This window comes from Lagopus muta, chromosome 6 (genome assembly GCF_023343835.1).
Source record: "Lagopus muta isolate bLagMut1 chromosome 6, bLagMut1 primary, whole genome shotgun sequence".
Lineage (NCBI taxonomy): Eukaryota > Metazoa > Chordata > Aves > Galliformes > Phasianidae > Lagopus > Lagopus muta.
Genome location: NC_064438.1, coordinates 14127972 through 14147062, shown reverse-complemented (window position 1 = coordinate 14147062; position 19091 = coordinate 14127972). Strand labels below are relative to the sequence as shown.

Below are 19091 nucleotides of genomic sequence, written 5' to 3'. Positions count from 1 at the left end.
CCTAAATCAGAACCTGCAAATTCTCCAGTTTCCCCTCTTTTTTCCCTCTGCTAGAAGCATTTCAGATAACCTAACTAATAATAGTTATTTATTTCAGATAAACTAACGGAAAGATCAGTGTCTGTCAGTGGCTTTTCAAATGTAGACTAGTCAACTCTTTAAAAAAAAGAAAATAAACAATACCATTTCCTTCTAACTTACCAGGTGAGACTTAACCAGCAAACATGCAGTTCTAGTTTTAACATAGTTTTGTTCAAGAGAGCCTACTCACATAAACAAGAGGTACAGGTCTGCCCTAAAGATTTTTCTTCCTTCTGCAAGTACATCTGTTGCCCTAACAAGTTATTAACCCTCTGTCCTCTTCTAACCACTGGATAGCAGTCACAGTAGCATTCAGTAAGACATGGCAATCATGCCTGTTACAGACTGCAGTTCCAGGAACACCTACCTATCCTCAGAGAGAAGACTGACTGAAGAGAAAGCTACTTCTAATTTATCAGACCTGACACAAACCTGAAACCACAGAGTTAACCCTGTAACCTGAGTAGCCTCATCTGCAAAGCAGACACAAAACACTCTGCTGTAAAAGCAACAACTCTATCCAGTTTTGCACAACCTGTTAAGAAACGCTCAGTGTAACCACGCCATTCCTGAACAACCCCCTGCTGTTTTAAGAAGCACCATATCCAAGAGAGGTGATCTATAAGCCACAAAATTTTACAATAAATGACCATTAAGGTTGTGAAATTAAGCAGTTAAAAACCCCACAATCTCAAAGCTGCCCCTACACAACCTGTTTCACACAAGCTCTGTAGTTTATGTTCAAATATCAGGAAATCCCCCAAGGGAAAGTGCCAACTGCTGATACGTTTCAGAGTAGAGAAGGAATAGCCATGATACACTCAATGAACGCTAGCGATAAAAGCACTTGATGCACACCTTTCTAACCTGTACAGTGGAAGAAAAATGCATGCAGATGCATTCAGAAGAGCTTGGGTTACCATGCCTGGATCATTTTGACTTTGCTCTAAGCACCAAAGATGGCTGCTGGAGAATATGCTCTGCTGCAAGCTTACATTTTAGCTTAATGGATTTACTCTGAACATTCAGAGTGAAAAATAAATTTTATATATGACAGCGATTCCTGTCTTGATTTCAGTTAAATGACTGACATTCTTCAAGGCCTTGAATAAATACATCTTGGTTTGTTTGCCTGTTGTTTTTTTATGCATGCATTCAGTGCTCATGTAGTCCCTCTTTCCAGGTGCAAACAGAGCTTTGTGGGTTGAATGAAGAACCTGCACCCTGACCAGTTCCTCTCAGTTGAAAGAGCAGCTTCAGTGAAAGTCACCATTGAGAGGGGAGAAAAAAAAAAAAAAAAGGTAAAATAATGGTACAGCTGATCAGCCATTCACAGTTCTACTCACCACTGCAACTCAGAAATTGAATTATATTAAGTTATTGCACATAGTCTGAGGAGCAGGGAGCTTCCTGGAGTGCAACTTTCTCAAACGCTGAAGCAGTCAGTCACAAAACTGTTGTTCCCTGGGCAGCCTCACTGACGTAGCAATATTCAGTAATGCCATAAGCATCACGACTACAAAAATGAATAAAATAATTCATTATGAAGTTTGCTGCAGCTGAAGGACCACGCAGGCCAAATTTCTGCTGTCGTTGCAGAATAGTATCAGTGGAAAAACTACTAAGGAGGGCATTTGGAAACTGCACTCATTAAGCAAGTTTCACAACCTTATCACCATTTCTAGAACGTGCATTAAAACCGATGCAAGATCACTTCAATAGCATTCCACTAGCAGAGGCCCACATTAAAGTTCTTTAATAGGTCAGCAAGGATTGCAGAATACACAGATCTGACAATACCAAGTTCAAACTTGTATACACAGCTATCTAAAAACTGCAGTCTCTCGTTAATTTCATTCTTTCATGTATGTGTGCTCTGGGCCCACATCCAGTTGATGTAACAGATGGAAACTGCCAGTGAAATATGGCAACGGTATAATAAGGCCATAATACAGAGTGAGGCTTCCTACCTCAAATCAGATTGGATTCAGCCAGACACCCCAAATTCCACTATCTTCACATTCACATCATGGGAGAGCTTTTCTCATGTAAATGAAAACTGACTTGGAGGCCTGAATTATGCTTAATTAACCAGTTTGCTATATTTATAATTTAGCCATAATACTGAGACAAGAACTCTGAATCCAATGTCTGCTCCAAGATACCAGTCTAGTCAGAGCATTTCATATTTTCATACATTCTGCAGTTTCTCCACACAGTTCAAGTTGAATGCATCCTCAGAAAAAAATCACTAATTATTTACAGAATAATTACCCCTAGTAATCACACTATTGCACAATTACGCTCATTTCATTTAAATCCTTGCTGCCACAGAAAAGTAACCCTCTTCTCCCTAAGCTTTATGTTCCCTAGAGCTATTTACATCACTCATACAGCTACACAAACACGCTACAGGAACTCATTTAGCTGAAAACTAATCTTGAGAGAAAAAATAGGAAGGGAAAATACAGATTAGTTTTCAGCCAGATGAGCATCTTTAGCCTACCAGCCTTCACAAATAACAATGCCAGCATAACAGCAGAGAACACATGCAGGAATACGTTAGGAAGAAGTACTGCTTCCCTTTTTGAACATACGATTATTTTACAAAGGAAACTGTTTCCTTGTAAAAATGTAAAAAGCATTTAGAATCCTTCAGATCCATATTTTGATTCTCCTTCCCCCTAAATGAAATCCTTGCTGGAAAAAGAATATTTTTATAAATCCAAATCAAGATTCACACACATTGCACTGACCAAAGGCAAATAACTGCCTAACTGATACAGGTTCTGTTGTCAGCTAAAGTAACACAGGTTTCAAAAAGTAGGTTTTCTTTGGTATTTCTGCCAACAAATGCAAGAAATTGATAACTACTCACGCCAGGACACTTCCAAGAAAAGGCCTTTGCAGCTACCTTTTAGTATTGGTTTTGCAACACAGCAGAAAAGTAACAGCAGCACACTCAGTACTGCACTCAAATCCCTTTAGAGCCACAGAGGCATAAGAGCACAACTGAATAGTTTAAACTGCTCTGGTCCACCACTGATGCCTCTTGTACAATTATAAGAGTTTCCAGGGACATCAAATACCATCTTTCCACCATTACATGTATACTATGTGAATATTAAAAGAACCTCAAATATTAACTTGTATCTGCGGATGATGTTATGAGAGTTGTTTTGACAGGTAACCTCTGGTTGAGCAGAGATACAGTGAGAGTACAGGAAATAATATTGATGTCTCACTGGTACACAGTGAACTGACTGCAAATGGCTCACAGACAGACCTAGATTATCTGGGAAGGACAATCTGGGGACTCACAGGTAGTGATGTTACACCTATAAGCAGGAATAAATAAGGAACATGTGAACATTTCCTGCACGGTGGGACTGGACGTGTCTGTTTTACTGGTTCCAAGTTATTTTCAGCTCCTTCAAAGCAGGGAAAACAACCCACAAAGCCAAGAATTTGCAGGGAATGCAAAGCAGGGGAAACACCTGTCATGAGGTCAGTTAAAAAGCAGAATGGATATCCAGGGTGCAGCTGTGATAGGTGGGAGGCTGCAAAAGTGCTTCTGGGGGGGAGATCTGCCTTATAAAGGCAGGAGACCTTCACTGGAGAAGACTGAAGGAGGAAGCATTCTGTATGGTTACAGCAGCTGAAGAACTTCCAGCATTTTTCCTTTTTATAGAACAACTTGCTATAATAAGAAAGTTTCATGCATTACTTAAAATGAAAATTATCAGCTACCTTGACATACAAAGCTTTGTTATATGTAGGCAGCAGTATTCTCCTTGGTTTATCTGCATTATATAGCAGACAAACTGACAGCTAAGTAAACAGCGTAATTTCTCTCTGTTCCCACCACAAGATGCATTCCTTACAATTAATACAATCCATTCAAAAGCAACAAAGATTTAGCCTAACAGCTGTAAATTAGCATATTGGATTTTTTTTACTGACTCAGAACTGGAACATTGTGTTTTTCACCTCTAGTCCTCAGCTGTTTTAGCTCAATAGCAGGACTTCGACGTACCACAACATCACTCATATTTCACCAGAGTCTATCTTGAACTGGACAGTATTTTGAAGACACTGCCATAAATGCAATATGGAAAACAGCAAAGAAACCAGCAGTACACGTTGCTTTGCTGCTAGCCTTCAAAATCCTTGTTGGGACACAGAAGATCTGGTAGTTCTGTTTTAGTGCTTTGACACACAGTTAAGGCTTTCTACACTGGACAAATCTACCAGTATGCAGACCAAAAGAAGGCCTCTCGCACAGCTCATTAAAATTATTAGCATAATAAATACTCTAACTGATTGAATTTGAACACAAGTTACTTTCCGACTATGTGGTCTGGTCAAATGAAGACTACAAAACAGCTTTGGATACTTAGTGTTTCCAGTGGATTAACTGACATGACAAACTTGCAAGTATCAAGGCTGATACACTGGATTAGATACTTTCCAGTTTACAGCTGTACCTACTACTCTATGGCAGCAGGCCACCAAGCACCTGAGCAGACCAAAGATGTCTGTGCCCTCCCTCTTCGGGCACAAATTGCTTGCTTCTTTCTTCTGCCCGTATTTTTCTCATCTTCCTTAGCCACCGCTTTCTTACTGCCCTCAAAGCTGAAGATATGGGAGCAGTTTGGACAGGATATGAAGAAAAGATCTCTTTCAATCATTCTGAAGCTTTTTTTTTTTTTTTTTTTTTTTTAAAACATCTCCAGGGCAACATAAGAACGAACAGATCATTGAGCAGTGAATGGTGTAACAACATGGATAGCTGTGACACTACGAGTAGCAAGGGCTACAGCTTACACCAAAGACAGACAAACCCCTATGGCACACAGCCCTTTCCCTTCTACGCCTTTGTCAAGTCACTGCTTACTCCAATCCTACAGTAACACCATGCTCTGACTCAGAGGGAATGGTAATGTACATTCAACAGCAAAGAATCCTCCCTGAAGAGTTTATGGGCAGAGGATACGTACATTTTCTTGTGCTCAGAGCCATTTGAGCAAGAACTGGGAAAGAAAGCCATTTGTCATTTTTGAAATAGAAGTAAAGGAAAGAGTTACAGATGACTCTTCCCTCCTGTCTTTCCTTCACTAGTATTCCTTGTTTGTAAGGCTAGACTACATGCAGAAGGCTACTCCAGTTGCCTATACAAAGCTCTCCAGCTCATCCCTGCAGAAGAAACTCCTTTCCAGCTCAAGATGCATCTACAGACGTGCTTTCACATCACAACTACGTTGAACTGTTACAGTTCTATGGTTCCCGTTAGAGTAGAGATGTAGCTCAAAACAATGTTTCTGGTTTAACAGGTAACTGCTGGTTTATAGATAAAAAGAGGGGAGGGGAACTTAGAAATACACTTAAAGTAACTTTAAAAAAAAAAAAAGATTACAGTAGACAATACTCCTTTGATTAGAATAATTTGTTACAGAATCAGACACTGTAATCATGCAGACATTGCCATGTCAGGATTACTAGTACCACTAACATGTCCTATTCCTTTGCAATATAAATTATAAAACTATATTAGAGTAAGTTTCATAACTGAATAAACAACACCCATCCTTGTTGCTACTTTGAACTTCATGAATGATCAATCCTGTTTGTAACACAAAAGTTTGTGATCTCTTTCAAAATGCAACGTAGAGCTCTGTCGACGTCAGCGAGCAAAACATTTATGCAATACTGATCCCTAGTGTAAATTACATTGAAAATATTTTCTGTATGCAACAAAAAAATCTTTAAAAAAAAATATATATTTCAAGAGCAGTGAAAGGGTCAAAGCCTTTCACCAATATCATTATTAAGGCCACGCTCAGTAGAAAGGTGAAAGATACTAAGCAAGCAGAGAAAAGACTTCAGGTTTATTTTGATGCTGAGATCTTACTTACGTGCCAGCACCCCATTTTGTTCAGCCTAACTGGGTTTCCAAGCACTTGACCAAACAGAAAACAGCACCCTGAGAAGTTTTGCTGTGTGACCACATAATCCTATAACTGCTTGTTAATCCATAATAAATTCACTATTGTTTATAAGCTTCAGCTTCCGTTTTTGTATATTAAGCACTCTGAGGCGATCAGAGACACTTGGGCTGCTGCCCTTTGTGGTATGATTAGAACTTACCCTTCCCCCACGCTCCAGAACAAGCGCAGGGAGGACCAGTAAGGAATAAAGCAGATCTCACTCTAAATCTTCTATAGGATAAACACGACACAAGCTTGAAGGGTAGAGATCTAGAACAGAAGCAACTCGTTATTGCCGCCTAATTTAACACCCTTGCATTTGAAGATTAGTAACTTGGTAATATGAAGTTAAAATACAGACAGCATTTCTTATACTGAACATTCAGAAAGCACAAGTGATAACATGATGGATTCATGTGAACAAGCACATGTGAAACTGCAAGTGCAAATCAGCACACAACTCCAGCAGTATGGAATAAGAAAGATCGAGGTACTTTTAGTAGTGACAACGCTCATTTAGCAAAGAGTGATTGTCACCAAGAGGGACAACACCAAGACACAGACCAATATGACTTGCTCTCCTGAAGCACAAGCAGTGGTCGCAAGATTTGAGTGGTTACTGGGAACAATTTGTTTTCCTACTATTTCTGCAGCTCTTCCCTTTGCGCGTAACTGGAATCGCTGAAGTTTTTACTGGAGAAAGGCTGAGTGAACATTACTCATACTTCTGTTGAGACAGAAAAAGTGTCCTCACTTTCTTTCTCAATAAACAGCAAGAAGGATGTTTTCATTTACACTTTGTTACTAACAGCAGGAATAACAGGCAGCTTAAGAAAACATCCATCAGGCCTCCTTCTCCCTTCAAAATACCAACGCTCTCCCTTCCTGCAGCACTACATCTCCCATCCCTTAAAGAAACCCACAAACAGAACTCACAGAGATTTAGGAAGAACACTGGTGGGACAATAGTGAGTTTGGTCAGGCAAGAAACATATCAGGAAATAGCTGAGAACGAGCACACAATGTACAAGTGACTCAGGATCCATTCTCACTACAGTGGGAAAACAGGCAGGCCTTTTTCCAACACGATGGATCCACACACTTGGAAAAGAAAAAAAATTACAGCAGGAATTCTAATCTTTACATAGCAGCTTTGAAAAATATTTTTTTTTTCATGAGAAAGAGTGATATTTTCACATTTTGACAGCTGGCTTAAACTGTTTTGATTCCTTTCTGCTTTACAATGTAATTCTCACAAAATAAGTACCAGTGCATAACTAAGCCATTTTGAGACATCCAAACATCTTGCCAAGTATTGGGTTTGACTTCTTCCTAATTGTAGCACAGCTCTGACACTTTAGCTTCTACAAAGAAAATGAAAACAAGCCACCTGTGCTGGGTGGTTGTGATGGAAATAATATCAAAACCAGCTTGTCACTCACACTAATATTTTCACTGAGAGTATGCCAACACAGTATAGGTCAGAGGGCTGCAAGATAAGCATAGTGGTATATGGCATAGAGACATCTCCTTTCACACATCTCCAGTGATGCACTTCTGCTGCTCAGCCTGCTGGAGAACAGCCCTGCTGCACCTCCATTAGATTCCCATCAGATCGAGGGGCCAGGCTTGCAGGCAAGCAGAGCTGGTATTGACAGCAACTTCCAGAGTCTTCACACCTGCTTTGAAGATAATTAACAAGTGCCATACTTTCAAGAGTTCTTTCAAAGATTTCTGCTGCAGATCAGAAGCAACACAGGCACACACAGCCTTCATAACAGGTCAAATCCAGCAACTGTGACAGAAGAGGTTTGCACAACGTATTTCCAGGCACATCACATAACCAAGGTGACAAAGATGGCTTTCAAGCAAAGGATTAAATTGCCGGAAAAAAAAAAGGTAGTAATAATAATAATAATAAATAAAAAAAAGGACCTACAGGCAGCAGAAATCACCAGCAGTCTAGTTTAGCTGAAGCATAAAGCTACAGCCCATGTGATTTGGAAGCAGAATTATTCACAGTTCACCTAAGCACAGGTCACGAGCAAAACTCACGCCGGCGATAACCAAACGGGGCGCACCCAGCAGCACGCACCGAGCTCCTCAAACCTAAAACGGGCAGCAAAGCGCCGCCTCCCCGTCTCCGCGCAATTAAAGCCGGGCTATCCAAGCTCCCCGGCGCGGCTCCCGTTCGGCTTAATCCCAGCCGAGCTCTCCCCTTCCTCCCCACAGACAACCCTTCAGGCTGAGCAGGAAGCACGGCGTCCCGCGACACCCGCCCTTCCCACGGCCGAAAAAGGCACGAGAAGTTACTTCTCCCGGCCGACGCGGAGTCCTCCGCACCTCTTCCTCCCCCGCGACCCGTCGGGCTGCACTCGGCGGCGCTGCCCTGCGAGCGGTCCGGCGGCACCGAGCTCTTCCCGGCGGCACCGCCCGCCAGGTGCCTCCCGCGGCGCGCGCCCAACGGCCGCCCTGCTCCTGCCGCCTTGCCCCGCGGCAGCGGAGGAAGGCTGCCGGGGAGACCGGGAGGAGACGGGGGGCCCTACTCACCCCATGAGCCAGTCCATGGCTGGGTCCCTCCGCCCCGGGTGGCTCCCGCGGCCGCCGCGTCCTTCTCACCGCCCGCTCATGAGGCCCCGACGCGCCCCGCCCCAGCGGCTGGCTGCCGGCCCGGCGGGCGCTGCCCGGCTGCGGCTCCGCTCGCGAGGCGGCCGGGCTCCTCGCTCTGACACTCGCGCACTCGGGCGGCCGGAAGTAAACACACGGCGCTCGCCCCGCCCCGCCGGCGGCCAACCCGGAAGTTGCCCCCTCCCCCTCCCGGTCCCGTTCCCGGCCGCCTCCCGGGGCACGCTGGGAAATGTAGTGCGGTGCCTTTCTTTGGGCCGTCGGTGACGCTGATTGAGAGGAGAAATCCCTTCCATTCCAAACGTGGAAGTGAGTCGTTTCCAGTGCCATAGTCCTTAACCGGTGTGTACGAAAGCAGAAGTATGACCTCCTTCTCGATTGCCACGGTCTTTAATGGAGCTATTCACAGATCTGGAGGTGATCGCACACGTGGGACGCAGGTTAACTAAAAACTGCCGGTACGGTGGCTGACAGCTGCATCCTTGGACTCCCTGCCAGATCGTTCTTGCTTCCTGTGAGGAGCACCGGCTTCAGGAGGCTGGTTGAGTATCAGCCATTACTTTTGAAATCTGCACGACACATACATGCTTTATTTTTTTATTATTTTTTTTTTAATTTAACTTTCATAATTTTTGTTCCCTTTGCATTTATAAAATCAGAGGATGGGAAAGAAGTCTCACGCCAGGAAAACCCTGCACACTTTGCAGAGCGGCTGGGACAAAGTCCTCGCGCAATGTTTAAAATATCAGATCAAACCATCTGCAGAAAATAATTATCCTTTATGCAGACACTTGATCCAGTCATTATCTGCAAACATTAGGGAACAGATGTCCCTCATTTGAATTATGTTTTCTTGTTGGCCTTTGTTGGGAATATTTTTGGCAGGGCATTTAAGGATGAGCTCTGCCCGATTTTACTGAGGGGTGCATTGTACCCTGAGCAGTGTGTTTAGTCATATGACACATGTTTTAAAGCAGAAATGGCTCCTAATACAATGAGTTTGTCATGTCAGATTAGATGTTTTCCTCCTGATTGTATCAAGGAAAACATACAGCAACTGGCACGGGGGGAATTAATGCTTCAATAGCAATTCAGAAAGCTGACATCTATTTTATTAATCTTTTCTATCATACTTTGCAATGTCATGAGGCATTTGTGTATATCTCACTTATGATTATTATTTTATAGTTTTTATCAGTTGCCAAATTGATATTACAGATATTACAGCTACTGCTTCTTTTGTTTTTCCATTTGGCCACTGAAAAGCCCAGGAATCCCTCTGGCAGACCCAGTGTTTCATGTTCTTCCCTGTTGAGACTTCTCTCCATCAGCACCTCTGTGTAGAGACATCTCCATCAGCATCTCTGAAATGCAGAGATGTGTCAGCTGAGGAGCAGTGGTTTTTCCAGTGTCTGTGCTGTAATTCCCCTCCTGTTTCTAAACCCTCCAAAAAATGCTTTGCAGCCATTAATTCTTTGTCAATGTCTAGCCTCATAGGCTGTGGGACTCGCTTGTGCTAGACACTATATTACACATTGTAGCAAAGGATGGTCCTTTTCAGAGTAACAGGCTTGCAAGTGCTAGCACAGCACAAATATAAGATGTTTAATGAGAGCTGGTGCTTGACATATAGATGTGATAGGAAGGGAAAATACAGGATAGCAAGGATGTCCCAGCCTACCCAAGGACTCTTCTGTCTGTCCTGAAGAGCAATGCTGCAGTCCCCGAGGTGGCTCAGCGTGGCTAATGGAATAGCTGTCCTGAAGGTTTATTTCCTTATTTTTCCCTCCTGCAATTCTCGTGACCAGATTTTGTACAAAGTGTGATATTCGATAGCAGCTCAGACACAGTCTTCCATATATAGCTGACTTGCATGTTAGTTTTGGCTTTTGTTGGCAGTTGGCTTCTTCACCCAGCAAGTAATAAAGCGGTGCTGCAAAGGACGAGTGGCTATGAGGAAGTAATCAAGGCACCAGGCTCTCTGCAACTGTGTCAACTTTACTGCCAGGCTTTGTTGCCGTTGCCTTCTGCAGAAGCAAAAGCACACGGTGCAGGTGTGCAAACATCAGCTTAGGCAGCGGAGCGTAAGGAGTGAAAATGAACTTTGGTCATTTGCTGGCATACTGCATCAGAAACACCTGTCCCACCTCCACAACCCAATGTTTGGTGTAAGCCAGGAGGCCTCAATGCTGATGCTTTGGTATCCATAAGAGAGGGATGAGCAGGCTGAAAGGTTGCTGCTCAGATCCAAAACTTCAGCTACAGGGGGAAATATACATTCAGTGAAAGACATGACAGAGTGATGGATTTGGGTTCCAAATGGTGTGTTTGTGAAATACTGAATGTGGCACAGGCTCTTTAAATCAAAAACATCCACATATTCCTTCCCTGGGACAAAACGTCTTTGTCCCTGTGCATGAAACATGTTATGGTTCAAATTCCTGCAGAGCCACTAGAAAAAGCAAAGAGCATGAGTCTGACAGCGTGGGCCTGCCTGCAATGTGATCATTAATCATGCTAGATATTAATAACAACGTCTCTTCTTGGTTGGAACATTCGATTTTTTTTTCATAAATAAACACTATGAGTGATTCTAAATATCGATTGCTGCCAATAATAGTAACACATTTTAGATATAGTCTTACAACAAGACAATCTGCTGAAGACCAGGCCAGACTGATATATATATATATATATATAAATACATGCATATGCATTTGTGTAGAGCCCACCTAGCTAGGAAATAGGGCTTGTATTTACATGTCTATAGAGTGCCAAAACTTCAGGAAGGAATACTGAAAGTTTGTGCTTGGGTGTCTACATTCCCAGAGATGTTGAACAAAGTAAATCTCTGGGTAAATTTTTTCTCCATCTCCTGGTCAGAGGACGACAGAAGTATTGGACATTTCCTCTTTTACAGAACAACTTATGAGTGGATGTTCAAGCACAAGACCAGTGGTGACTGTTTTCTATGTTTTTTTTTCCACTAATTAAATATTATTAGCAATACCTTCCACATGTCTCAGTTACCACATCTGGAAAAAGAAACACTTCCCTCTACATCAAACGTCTTGTGAGAGCTGACATGTAAATGCTCTGAAACATTCATTGCTTGGGAGTGCTCAGAATTAGGTATATTTCTCTATTCTTCCAACTGGGGAATAATGGCTCTTCCTGAAAGAACAGGAGGAGCAGCATATCAGGATTGACTTTTCAGTTTTTCTACAGCTTGCTGTAGTTGATGCTGCTCTTTCTTACTGCTGAGCTCTTCACTGAGTGTATCCCAGCCCACCACCTGTCACAGGGCGGAGAAAAGCACAGAAGGTGGGAAACAGGAGGTATATCTTCACACAGGGAGAGGATGTCCATTTGGTGTGGATGGGCTGTGGGTTACCTGCAGGCACATAATTGGAAACCATCCCTACTGGTTGTGCTAGGAGATGGAGACAATGCCAGAAATTGTTTGCATTACTTTCTTAATGCTGGATCTTCCTCACAAGTGGCAAAATTCCCCCTAGGCCTCCACCTGATAAAAAAGTACTTTAGCCAGCAGGCAGCAGATGTACAGCTGAAGAACATCCATGAGTCTGTTCTTCAGAGTCCTGAATGCTTTTACCCAGTGTTAGATTTGCAAGTCATGGGAACAGCAAGGTTGCTGTGGCTTGTTCACACCATGTACATGAGCAGGCAGCGGGCTGAGTGCAGGGAATCATAGAATCACAGAACAGCTTAGGTTGGAAGAGACCTTATAGCCTACCCAGTCCTAGCCCCTTGTCATGGGCAGAGCTGCTTCCCACCAGATGAGGTGCGCTGGGCTCCATCTAACCTGGCCCTGAATACATCCAGGGAGGGGAAATTGCTCTGAACTGCCACACCTACTGAACTGGGCAATGGGATGGAGCTCAGCACCCCCAGCACCATCCAGCCCAGTGTAGGATTGGTGCTGGTGGTGCAAATGAGGCCTGCCATGACTGCACTAAAGTATTCCCAGCCCCCTCTGATTACAAAGGGTGCCTGGCAGAACAGGAGTCTGTTTGTCTACCACTCTGCACAAACAGCTTCTTCTGTAAGTACATCTCACATGAGCAATTAGCCCCTGACAATAAAGAGGTCCCATCTCTGTGGAGCACTTTGGGTAAACTGCTCTTTTGCTGGCACCAAACATGAGCTCAAACAGTCAGCTCTGCCCAGCCTGCTGCCCTCCTGGGGAGACCACAGGTCTGAAAAATGTCCCTTTTCTGTTCCAGGGCTTTGTGCCTCGGTGTGACACATGCGATGCCACCGCTCTCCAAACAGCCCCCAGACAGAGATAAGGCATTGCTGAATGCAGAGCTGTGCAGAGAAGGGGCACACATGGCTCTCCAGCTCCTGTGATACCCTGGGGGCAGGGAGAAGTTATTTTAAGGCCGCAGGAAAGATTATGCTGTGAAATTGAAGCTGGCTCCCACTGCACTTGGAAACCACTCACTCCAGCTCAGCAGCCATTCTTATCACTGATTAAATGCAATAGTGATGATTCCTCCTCTCCCTCTTTCTCAGGCTTCCTCTGCTTGCTACCATTTTTCTTCTCTCTCATCTCACACAATTAAAATCTGAGGAAAAACAAAAATAGAAAGTGGTCGGTTATAATTAATGCCTATTTGCAATGTCAGGTAAAGACCTCAGCTGGATGGCAGGCTCCATTCGCTGAAAAAAAAAAAAATAAAGTCAACAACAACAACAACAACCAGCCAACCAACCAAGCAAAAAGAAACCAAAAACACGAAGAGAGTTACTAACTCAAAAGCATGGGAAGTTCTGGTCCCATATCTGGAGATGAGATGGCAAATGTGACGAGAACATTGCAAGCAGTGTGCCTTGAAGTACAAGCCTCTTCTTGCTTCATGCTTTGTGCTAAAAATAAAAGGGGAAGAAGTAGGGGGATGTGGAGGGGAGGCCAATCCCAAGTGAAAGCTCTCTGGGGCTGCCTGAAAGCATTCGGTGTCCCACAGTGCTCAAAAAGGAGCTTTTGTTAACACGGTTGCTCTTTCATTTCTGCCCCTGGTTGACCTTAGTTCCTCTTTTCTAACACTTTCCAGCGGCAAACCACACCTTCTTTTGAGGAAACTGAGGCTGAAATGCTCCTACGCTGCTATTGCCTTCTCCTACATTGACATCATTGAAGAAATATAGCCAACCTTGCAAGACTGGTGCAAAACCCACAAGTGGTGACAGAAGCTTGCTCACATCATTGGAAACAACAGAAAACACAAATGTGCCTTGCCATGCCAGCTCCTACGCTAGGAATCTCTTTATCTGGTTTTATCTGGAGGTGGGCAATCACACTCCATTCCCTTCCTGTGGGCTGGAGCAAGGAACAAGAGTGCTCCCTGCTCCAAGCCTGCTGCCATCGGAGCTTTGCCTCCGAAGAAGACTCAATGGCACCATCTGATGGCCATCAGAAGATCTGTATGCTCCTGCAGACTTAGGAGGACGGTTGCTGTGACAGTTATTCCCAACCAGGAACCCAGCTTCTAAGTGGGGTGGTCGTCCTGGTGGGGAGAAAGTGAGACTTTGGAAAGGGACAGCAGTATTGGGCTTTGGCCATGTGAAGCCCTCTTGATGCAGGTGGTTTTGTCCTAGTCCGGGTCCAATGGGGATTTATTTGGTAAGTCTCATTTAATTGATTTTTCTATGTATAGGAAGTGTTGATTTCTGCAGTAAATGTTGTCAATGAAAGCTGGGTTTGTTTCATGTCTACTTTTCAGCATTAGCAGTGGAAGGTGATCTGTCCTGTTCCTCCTCTGACTCTCATGGCTGTAAGGACAGTAAGTACAAGGAGTCAGCTAAATTCTGTGCAATAATATGCTGCTGTGTGAAATGCAGGAGGATGATATGAGGGTAAATCAGCTTTGTCCAGGACATGTTCCTCAAGTGTGCAGGAGTCCAGTGGTGCCATGGCTGAATCATCACCCCTTGGACATCTCCCCTTCCCAATGGCTGTAAGCAGCACAAACTGCCTGTTCAGGGCACCAAGCACTTGCTTGTCTGCTTCATAATCTGCCTGTTGTCAAAGGCTAGTCCACTTCCCAGGTAGAGATAACAGATGCAGGAGAGAGCTTGATCCCTGCTTCTGGCAGCTGGCACAAACACTCATGTTTGTGATGGCTCATTTGTGATGTACCCAGGCACCTGAAAGTCTTTCTGAGGATGCAGGGGGAGTGAGGTGGCCTGTTTGATAAGGTGCTGGGTTAGGCAGCAAGCCTTTCCTGCCCAGGAAAGGAGATTCGAGGAGGTGACACAATTTCTGGCTATAGCTCTTTTTTGACTGCCCTGTTGGTCTTCATGGTGCTACTTGATTGCTTGTGCAAGGTTTTAACACTGATGCTGGGGCTACCTTGTGATCCATTTGTATAGAAAAGATGCAACAAAATAGGGCCTTTGGCTCCTTATTGGTGGCTCCATGGTGAGTACCATGACACAAAGGAAAAATCACGTCTGTCTTCCAAGTCCAGGTAGGATAAAAGTTGCCTGCCCCTGCCCTCAGCAGGATTTTCTTTCAAGGGTACCAGGATGCTTCTGAGTTGATCATTACCAGCAGTGAATGCTCCCTGGCAGACGGACAGGCTTATCTGAGTTTGCACAGCAACGCTGTCTCCTGTTTACTGGTTGGCACACTCCATGCTGGCAGCTCTGCCAGGCTGGGAAAGGGAGGAGAAGGCACTGCCCTGGGCACATCGCCTTTACATGGCCATGCCATGGATGAGCAGAGACCAGCAGTCCTTGCTGTTAATCTGCTATGTGAGGTGTTTCCCACCCCTGATCCACACCGCATCTCTCTCTGTGAGATTGCGGGCTCGCTTTGCATTCCTGAAATTCCCACTGTGGCTTTTCCTGGCTTACCAAGGCACAGACTCTCTGAGGGGAAGGTGTCCTCCCCCATACCAAGCAGGATGAATAAAGCACACAGACAGCCAAAGCAAGGGGCCTTGCTAAGCCGTCATTCTTCTCACTGAACTGCTAGTTGCTTTTCCCTTAGCTCCCAGCTCCAGTGTCCCTCTGGAAGATCATTCCTGAAGACTTTGAAGGGGAGAGGAGAGGCAAAGATATTTCCTGAAACTGAAGCCCTGAGAGGGACATGTAAGAGGCACAAATCGATGCTGTATTTCCGAGAGCCTCCAGACTCCCTGGATCAGCAATAATAGAAGGTTGAGCTCATTGCTAATGGCAATGGTGGGTGTGAGAGCCAAGGGCAGCCAGTCCGTGCAGGAGAAGGGCTTGGTACTGTCTGCATCTGTCAGCAGCTCTGCCTGGCACAGCCCTGGGAGATGGAGAGGGTGAGCATGCCAGGAAGATCCTTTTTCCCCACTTCTCTGCACACAGAGCATTTTTCTCATGAGGAGGGGAGTTAAGGTCTTATTGTTGGCCACATGCTGCCAAATGTGCAGCTGAGCTGTTGTCAAGAATGGAGTTGGTGAGACCTCAGAGGTTATGTGAGCTGGATGGCTCCTCACAATCCCTTGGGTTATCTTGCTGGTTGCTTCCTCCTCAGTCTCATCTGATATAAAATCATAGAATCCTCTAGATTGGAAAAGACTTTCAGGATCACAAATTCTGACCCATCAGGGTTGCCTAATGAGTTCCATGATTAAAACCTGTCCCTTAATGCCATATTCACACCTCTCAGTATCTCTGCCCCTTATATACTTCCTTAAACGCCTGTAAGGAAGGAGACTTCCCCTTACCTAAGAGGTTATTCTGCTACCTGAGAAACCTCAGTGCTTCTGCCTGGTTCTGGAGGCAAGGTCCCCATTGGTGGAACTAGGCTGAAACAGCTCTTCCATCACAGCACAGAACCTGAGCCCTTGTCCCTAATGGCTGCCCCATGCATCAATTAATGGGGAAGCAAGACAGGGAGAGGCAGCTCTGGCAGCACTTTGACTTTATGATGCACTTTTGCTTGGCATCAGTGAGGTCTGAGGGCTGTCTCTGGTGGGTTAATGCTCTCTGGCTGGAGACGCAGTCTGGCCCTTGCTTGGGGCACCACAGAGTCTGCCGTGCCCAGGCAGGCTCTGAATCACCGCACTGCCTAGGGATGCCAAGGCACAGCTGAAGCCAAGCCTGGAAGCCAGCTCTGCAGGGCTGAAAGGTGCAGTGATACTGCTCACACTAAAAGGATGGACTGACCACAGGAGGACGACTGCTGGGCAGTGCTTGGTCCTCAGGACACGGGAACACAGAACGGGAGGAAATGGGGACTACACCCGGCCCCTCTGGTTGATGAAGGGGACGGACTGGGATGCCAGTAAGGATTCTCCTTCCCTCCCCCTGTTGTGCACAGGCGGAACGCTGGTGACTGAACATCTCCGGGCTGTGGGAGCCGCCGCTAGAGGCTGCTCCAGGCTGGTCCCTGCCTGGCTGCGGTCTCTCCCACCTGCGACTGGATGGACGACAGGACGACAGAGCTTCCTTCTTCCCCACTCTATGCCACCACCTCCTTGTTGTCAGAACACAGAGGCCAAAACACCTTCACCTGCACCGGTTCTCTCATATATCTCCTGACCTCTGGGGTAGCTTCCCATGTGCCTGTTCCCATGGGGGTGGATCTATTTGCCTGAGACGGGTGTGCACCGATGTGCATGCTGGTGCCTGTTTTCTCAGTGAGGTAATCCTCCAAAGCGGAATGACCCAGGGAGATAATGTCAGCACATTGCACACAGCGAGGAGCCTGTGGGTGCAGCGGGGCCTGCCCCCATCACCTCGGAGAAATAAACCAGACAGCAAAGATGGTATCTTCTTGATTTTGGTCACCAAAGCTTCTTGTTAAAGCAAAGGAGTGATGTTGTAACTCACTGAGGTGTTTTCCAGATCCCACAGCATCGCCTGGATGATGAGGCCCAGGGTGGACAGTGGGGAGGGCTGGAATTAATGGTGGCTACAGGCAGGATGGGAGCACCCAAAGGGACAGCTGGATGCTCAAAAATTTAATTTTTGGAGGCATTTTCTCATGCCCATACAGCCCCCTCCCAGCAGGGCAATGTCCAGGAGCAGAAGCGTGGGGCAGTCAGCATGATAGCATGATAAATACGTGCTCCAGCATTTTAGATAGGGGCAAATATGTTTAGTGGTAAATCAGGATAATGACCACTCTTTGCAGCAGGCAGCTTGATTAAAAAGAAATAAATAAAGCATCTTTAGAGGAGAGGCAAGCAAAAGACACAAACCCCATCCTTGGGGCGATGCAGACATATGAGTAATGGGGCCCTTTGAGTAAGTGCCTGCCTGGCCAGCTCTGAGTCACTGAGCAAACAGCACCAGCCTGGAGCCAGCAGCAGGGCTATTCTTAGCTCCTAGCTTGTCAGGAGCTGCTGCTGAGGGAGAAGAGGCAGGTTAAGGGGTATCCATGGGAGGAGGAGGGGTGAAAACATTTGCTTTCCTACTAAAAAGCAACCAGTCAGCATGATGCTTGTGTACCACAACCCAGCCTGGAGATGGCAGACAGAAGTGTGAGGATGCTGCTATGCTCGGATAGAGTTTCTCAAGGAACTTGATGGGAAATACAGCACCTGGGGACATGATGGCACTTCAGGGACACGGGCAGCTCCTTGGTCACATGCATTGCCCATAGAGACTTAGGGGCTGGCAGGGCATGGCTGAAGGGGAGAGGAAAGCCCAGATAAAGTGATGGTGGCAACAACCACACTCCTCCCCCTCTCCTGTTCCCCTAAGTGTCCTCTCCCACCACCCTAGCCAGTCTGGCTTCCCAAAAGGGCCCTTCTCCGAGGCAGTAGGGCTGAGTTTGCAGCAGTAGTGGAGACACAGTGGAGGGCATGACCCACTGCCGGGTGCAGCAAAGACCTGGGCTTGATTGCACTTGGGCTCCTAAATAAAGCCCATCTAGTCATACTTGCTCAAGTTGCTGGCTCAGCCCAGAAGCCTGGAAAACTAAATGACATCATCTTGGTACTGCTGACAGACAGTATTTCCACTCAGACACTGAGTGCGAGGCTCTCAGCCAAAGAGAAGAGTGTGTCTGGGAAGCAAAATAAAGCCAGTAAAACCCACCCTCAGTATTGGGAGCCCCTACCCCTGCAGAGACACCAGCAAAGGAGACATCCCCTCCTCTCTTCCACGCTGCTCGTGCCCATAAAGCTGTGTTATGCCATCCTCATGCTGCAATCTCCTCTGCTGGGCTGATGGTAGGAGGAATCCTCTCCATGAGGTTGGTTCTCCACGGGATGCTTGCCCCCCTGTAAAGAATCCTGCAGGTGAGGGCCTTCAGAGGGGACCAGGACCCTTTGGCAGGGTAGGATTAAGGACTGGGATTTCCCCCACACACTCTGCCTTCTTGTGTGGCCTTTGGCAATAACCTACCATCTCCGCTCCAGGTTTCCTATTTGCAAAAACTGAGCTGAGTAC

The 19091-nt window shown here is 45.7% G+C and overlaps 1 protein-coding gene across 1 annotated transcript in view; it reads right to left on the bottom strand.

Moving 5' to 3' along the window:
- MOB2 (MOB kinase activator 2) overlaps positions 1–8785 on the bottom strand; it is a 110537-nt gene extending 101752 nt beyond the window's left edge. Inside the window, exon 1 of the mRNA XM_048948893.1 lies at positions 8619–8785. Coding sequence (XP_048804850.1) covers positions 8619–8635 — 17 coding nt within the window. The 5' untranslated portion in view covers positions 8636–8785. The remainder of the gene's footprint in view (positions 1–8618) is intronic.
- Between the last annotated feature and the right edge of the window lie 10306 nt (positions 8786–19091).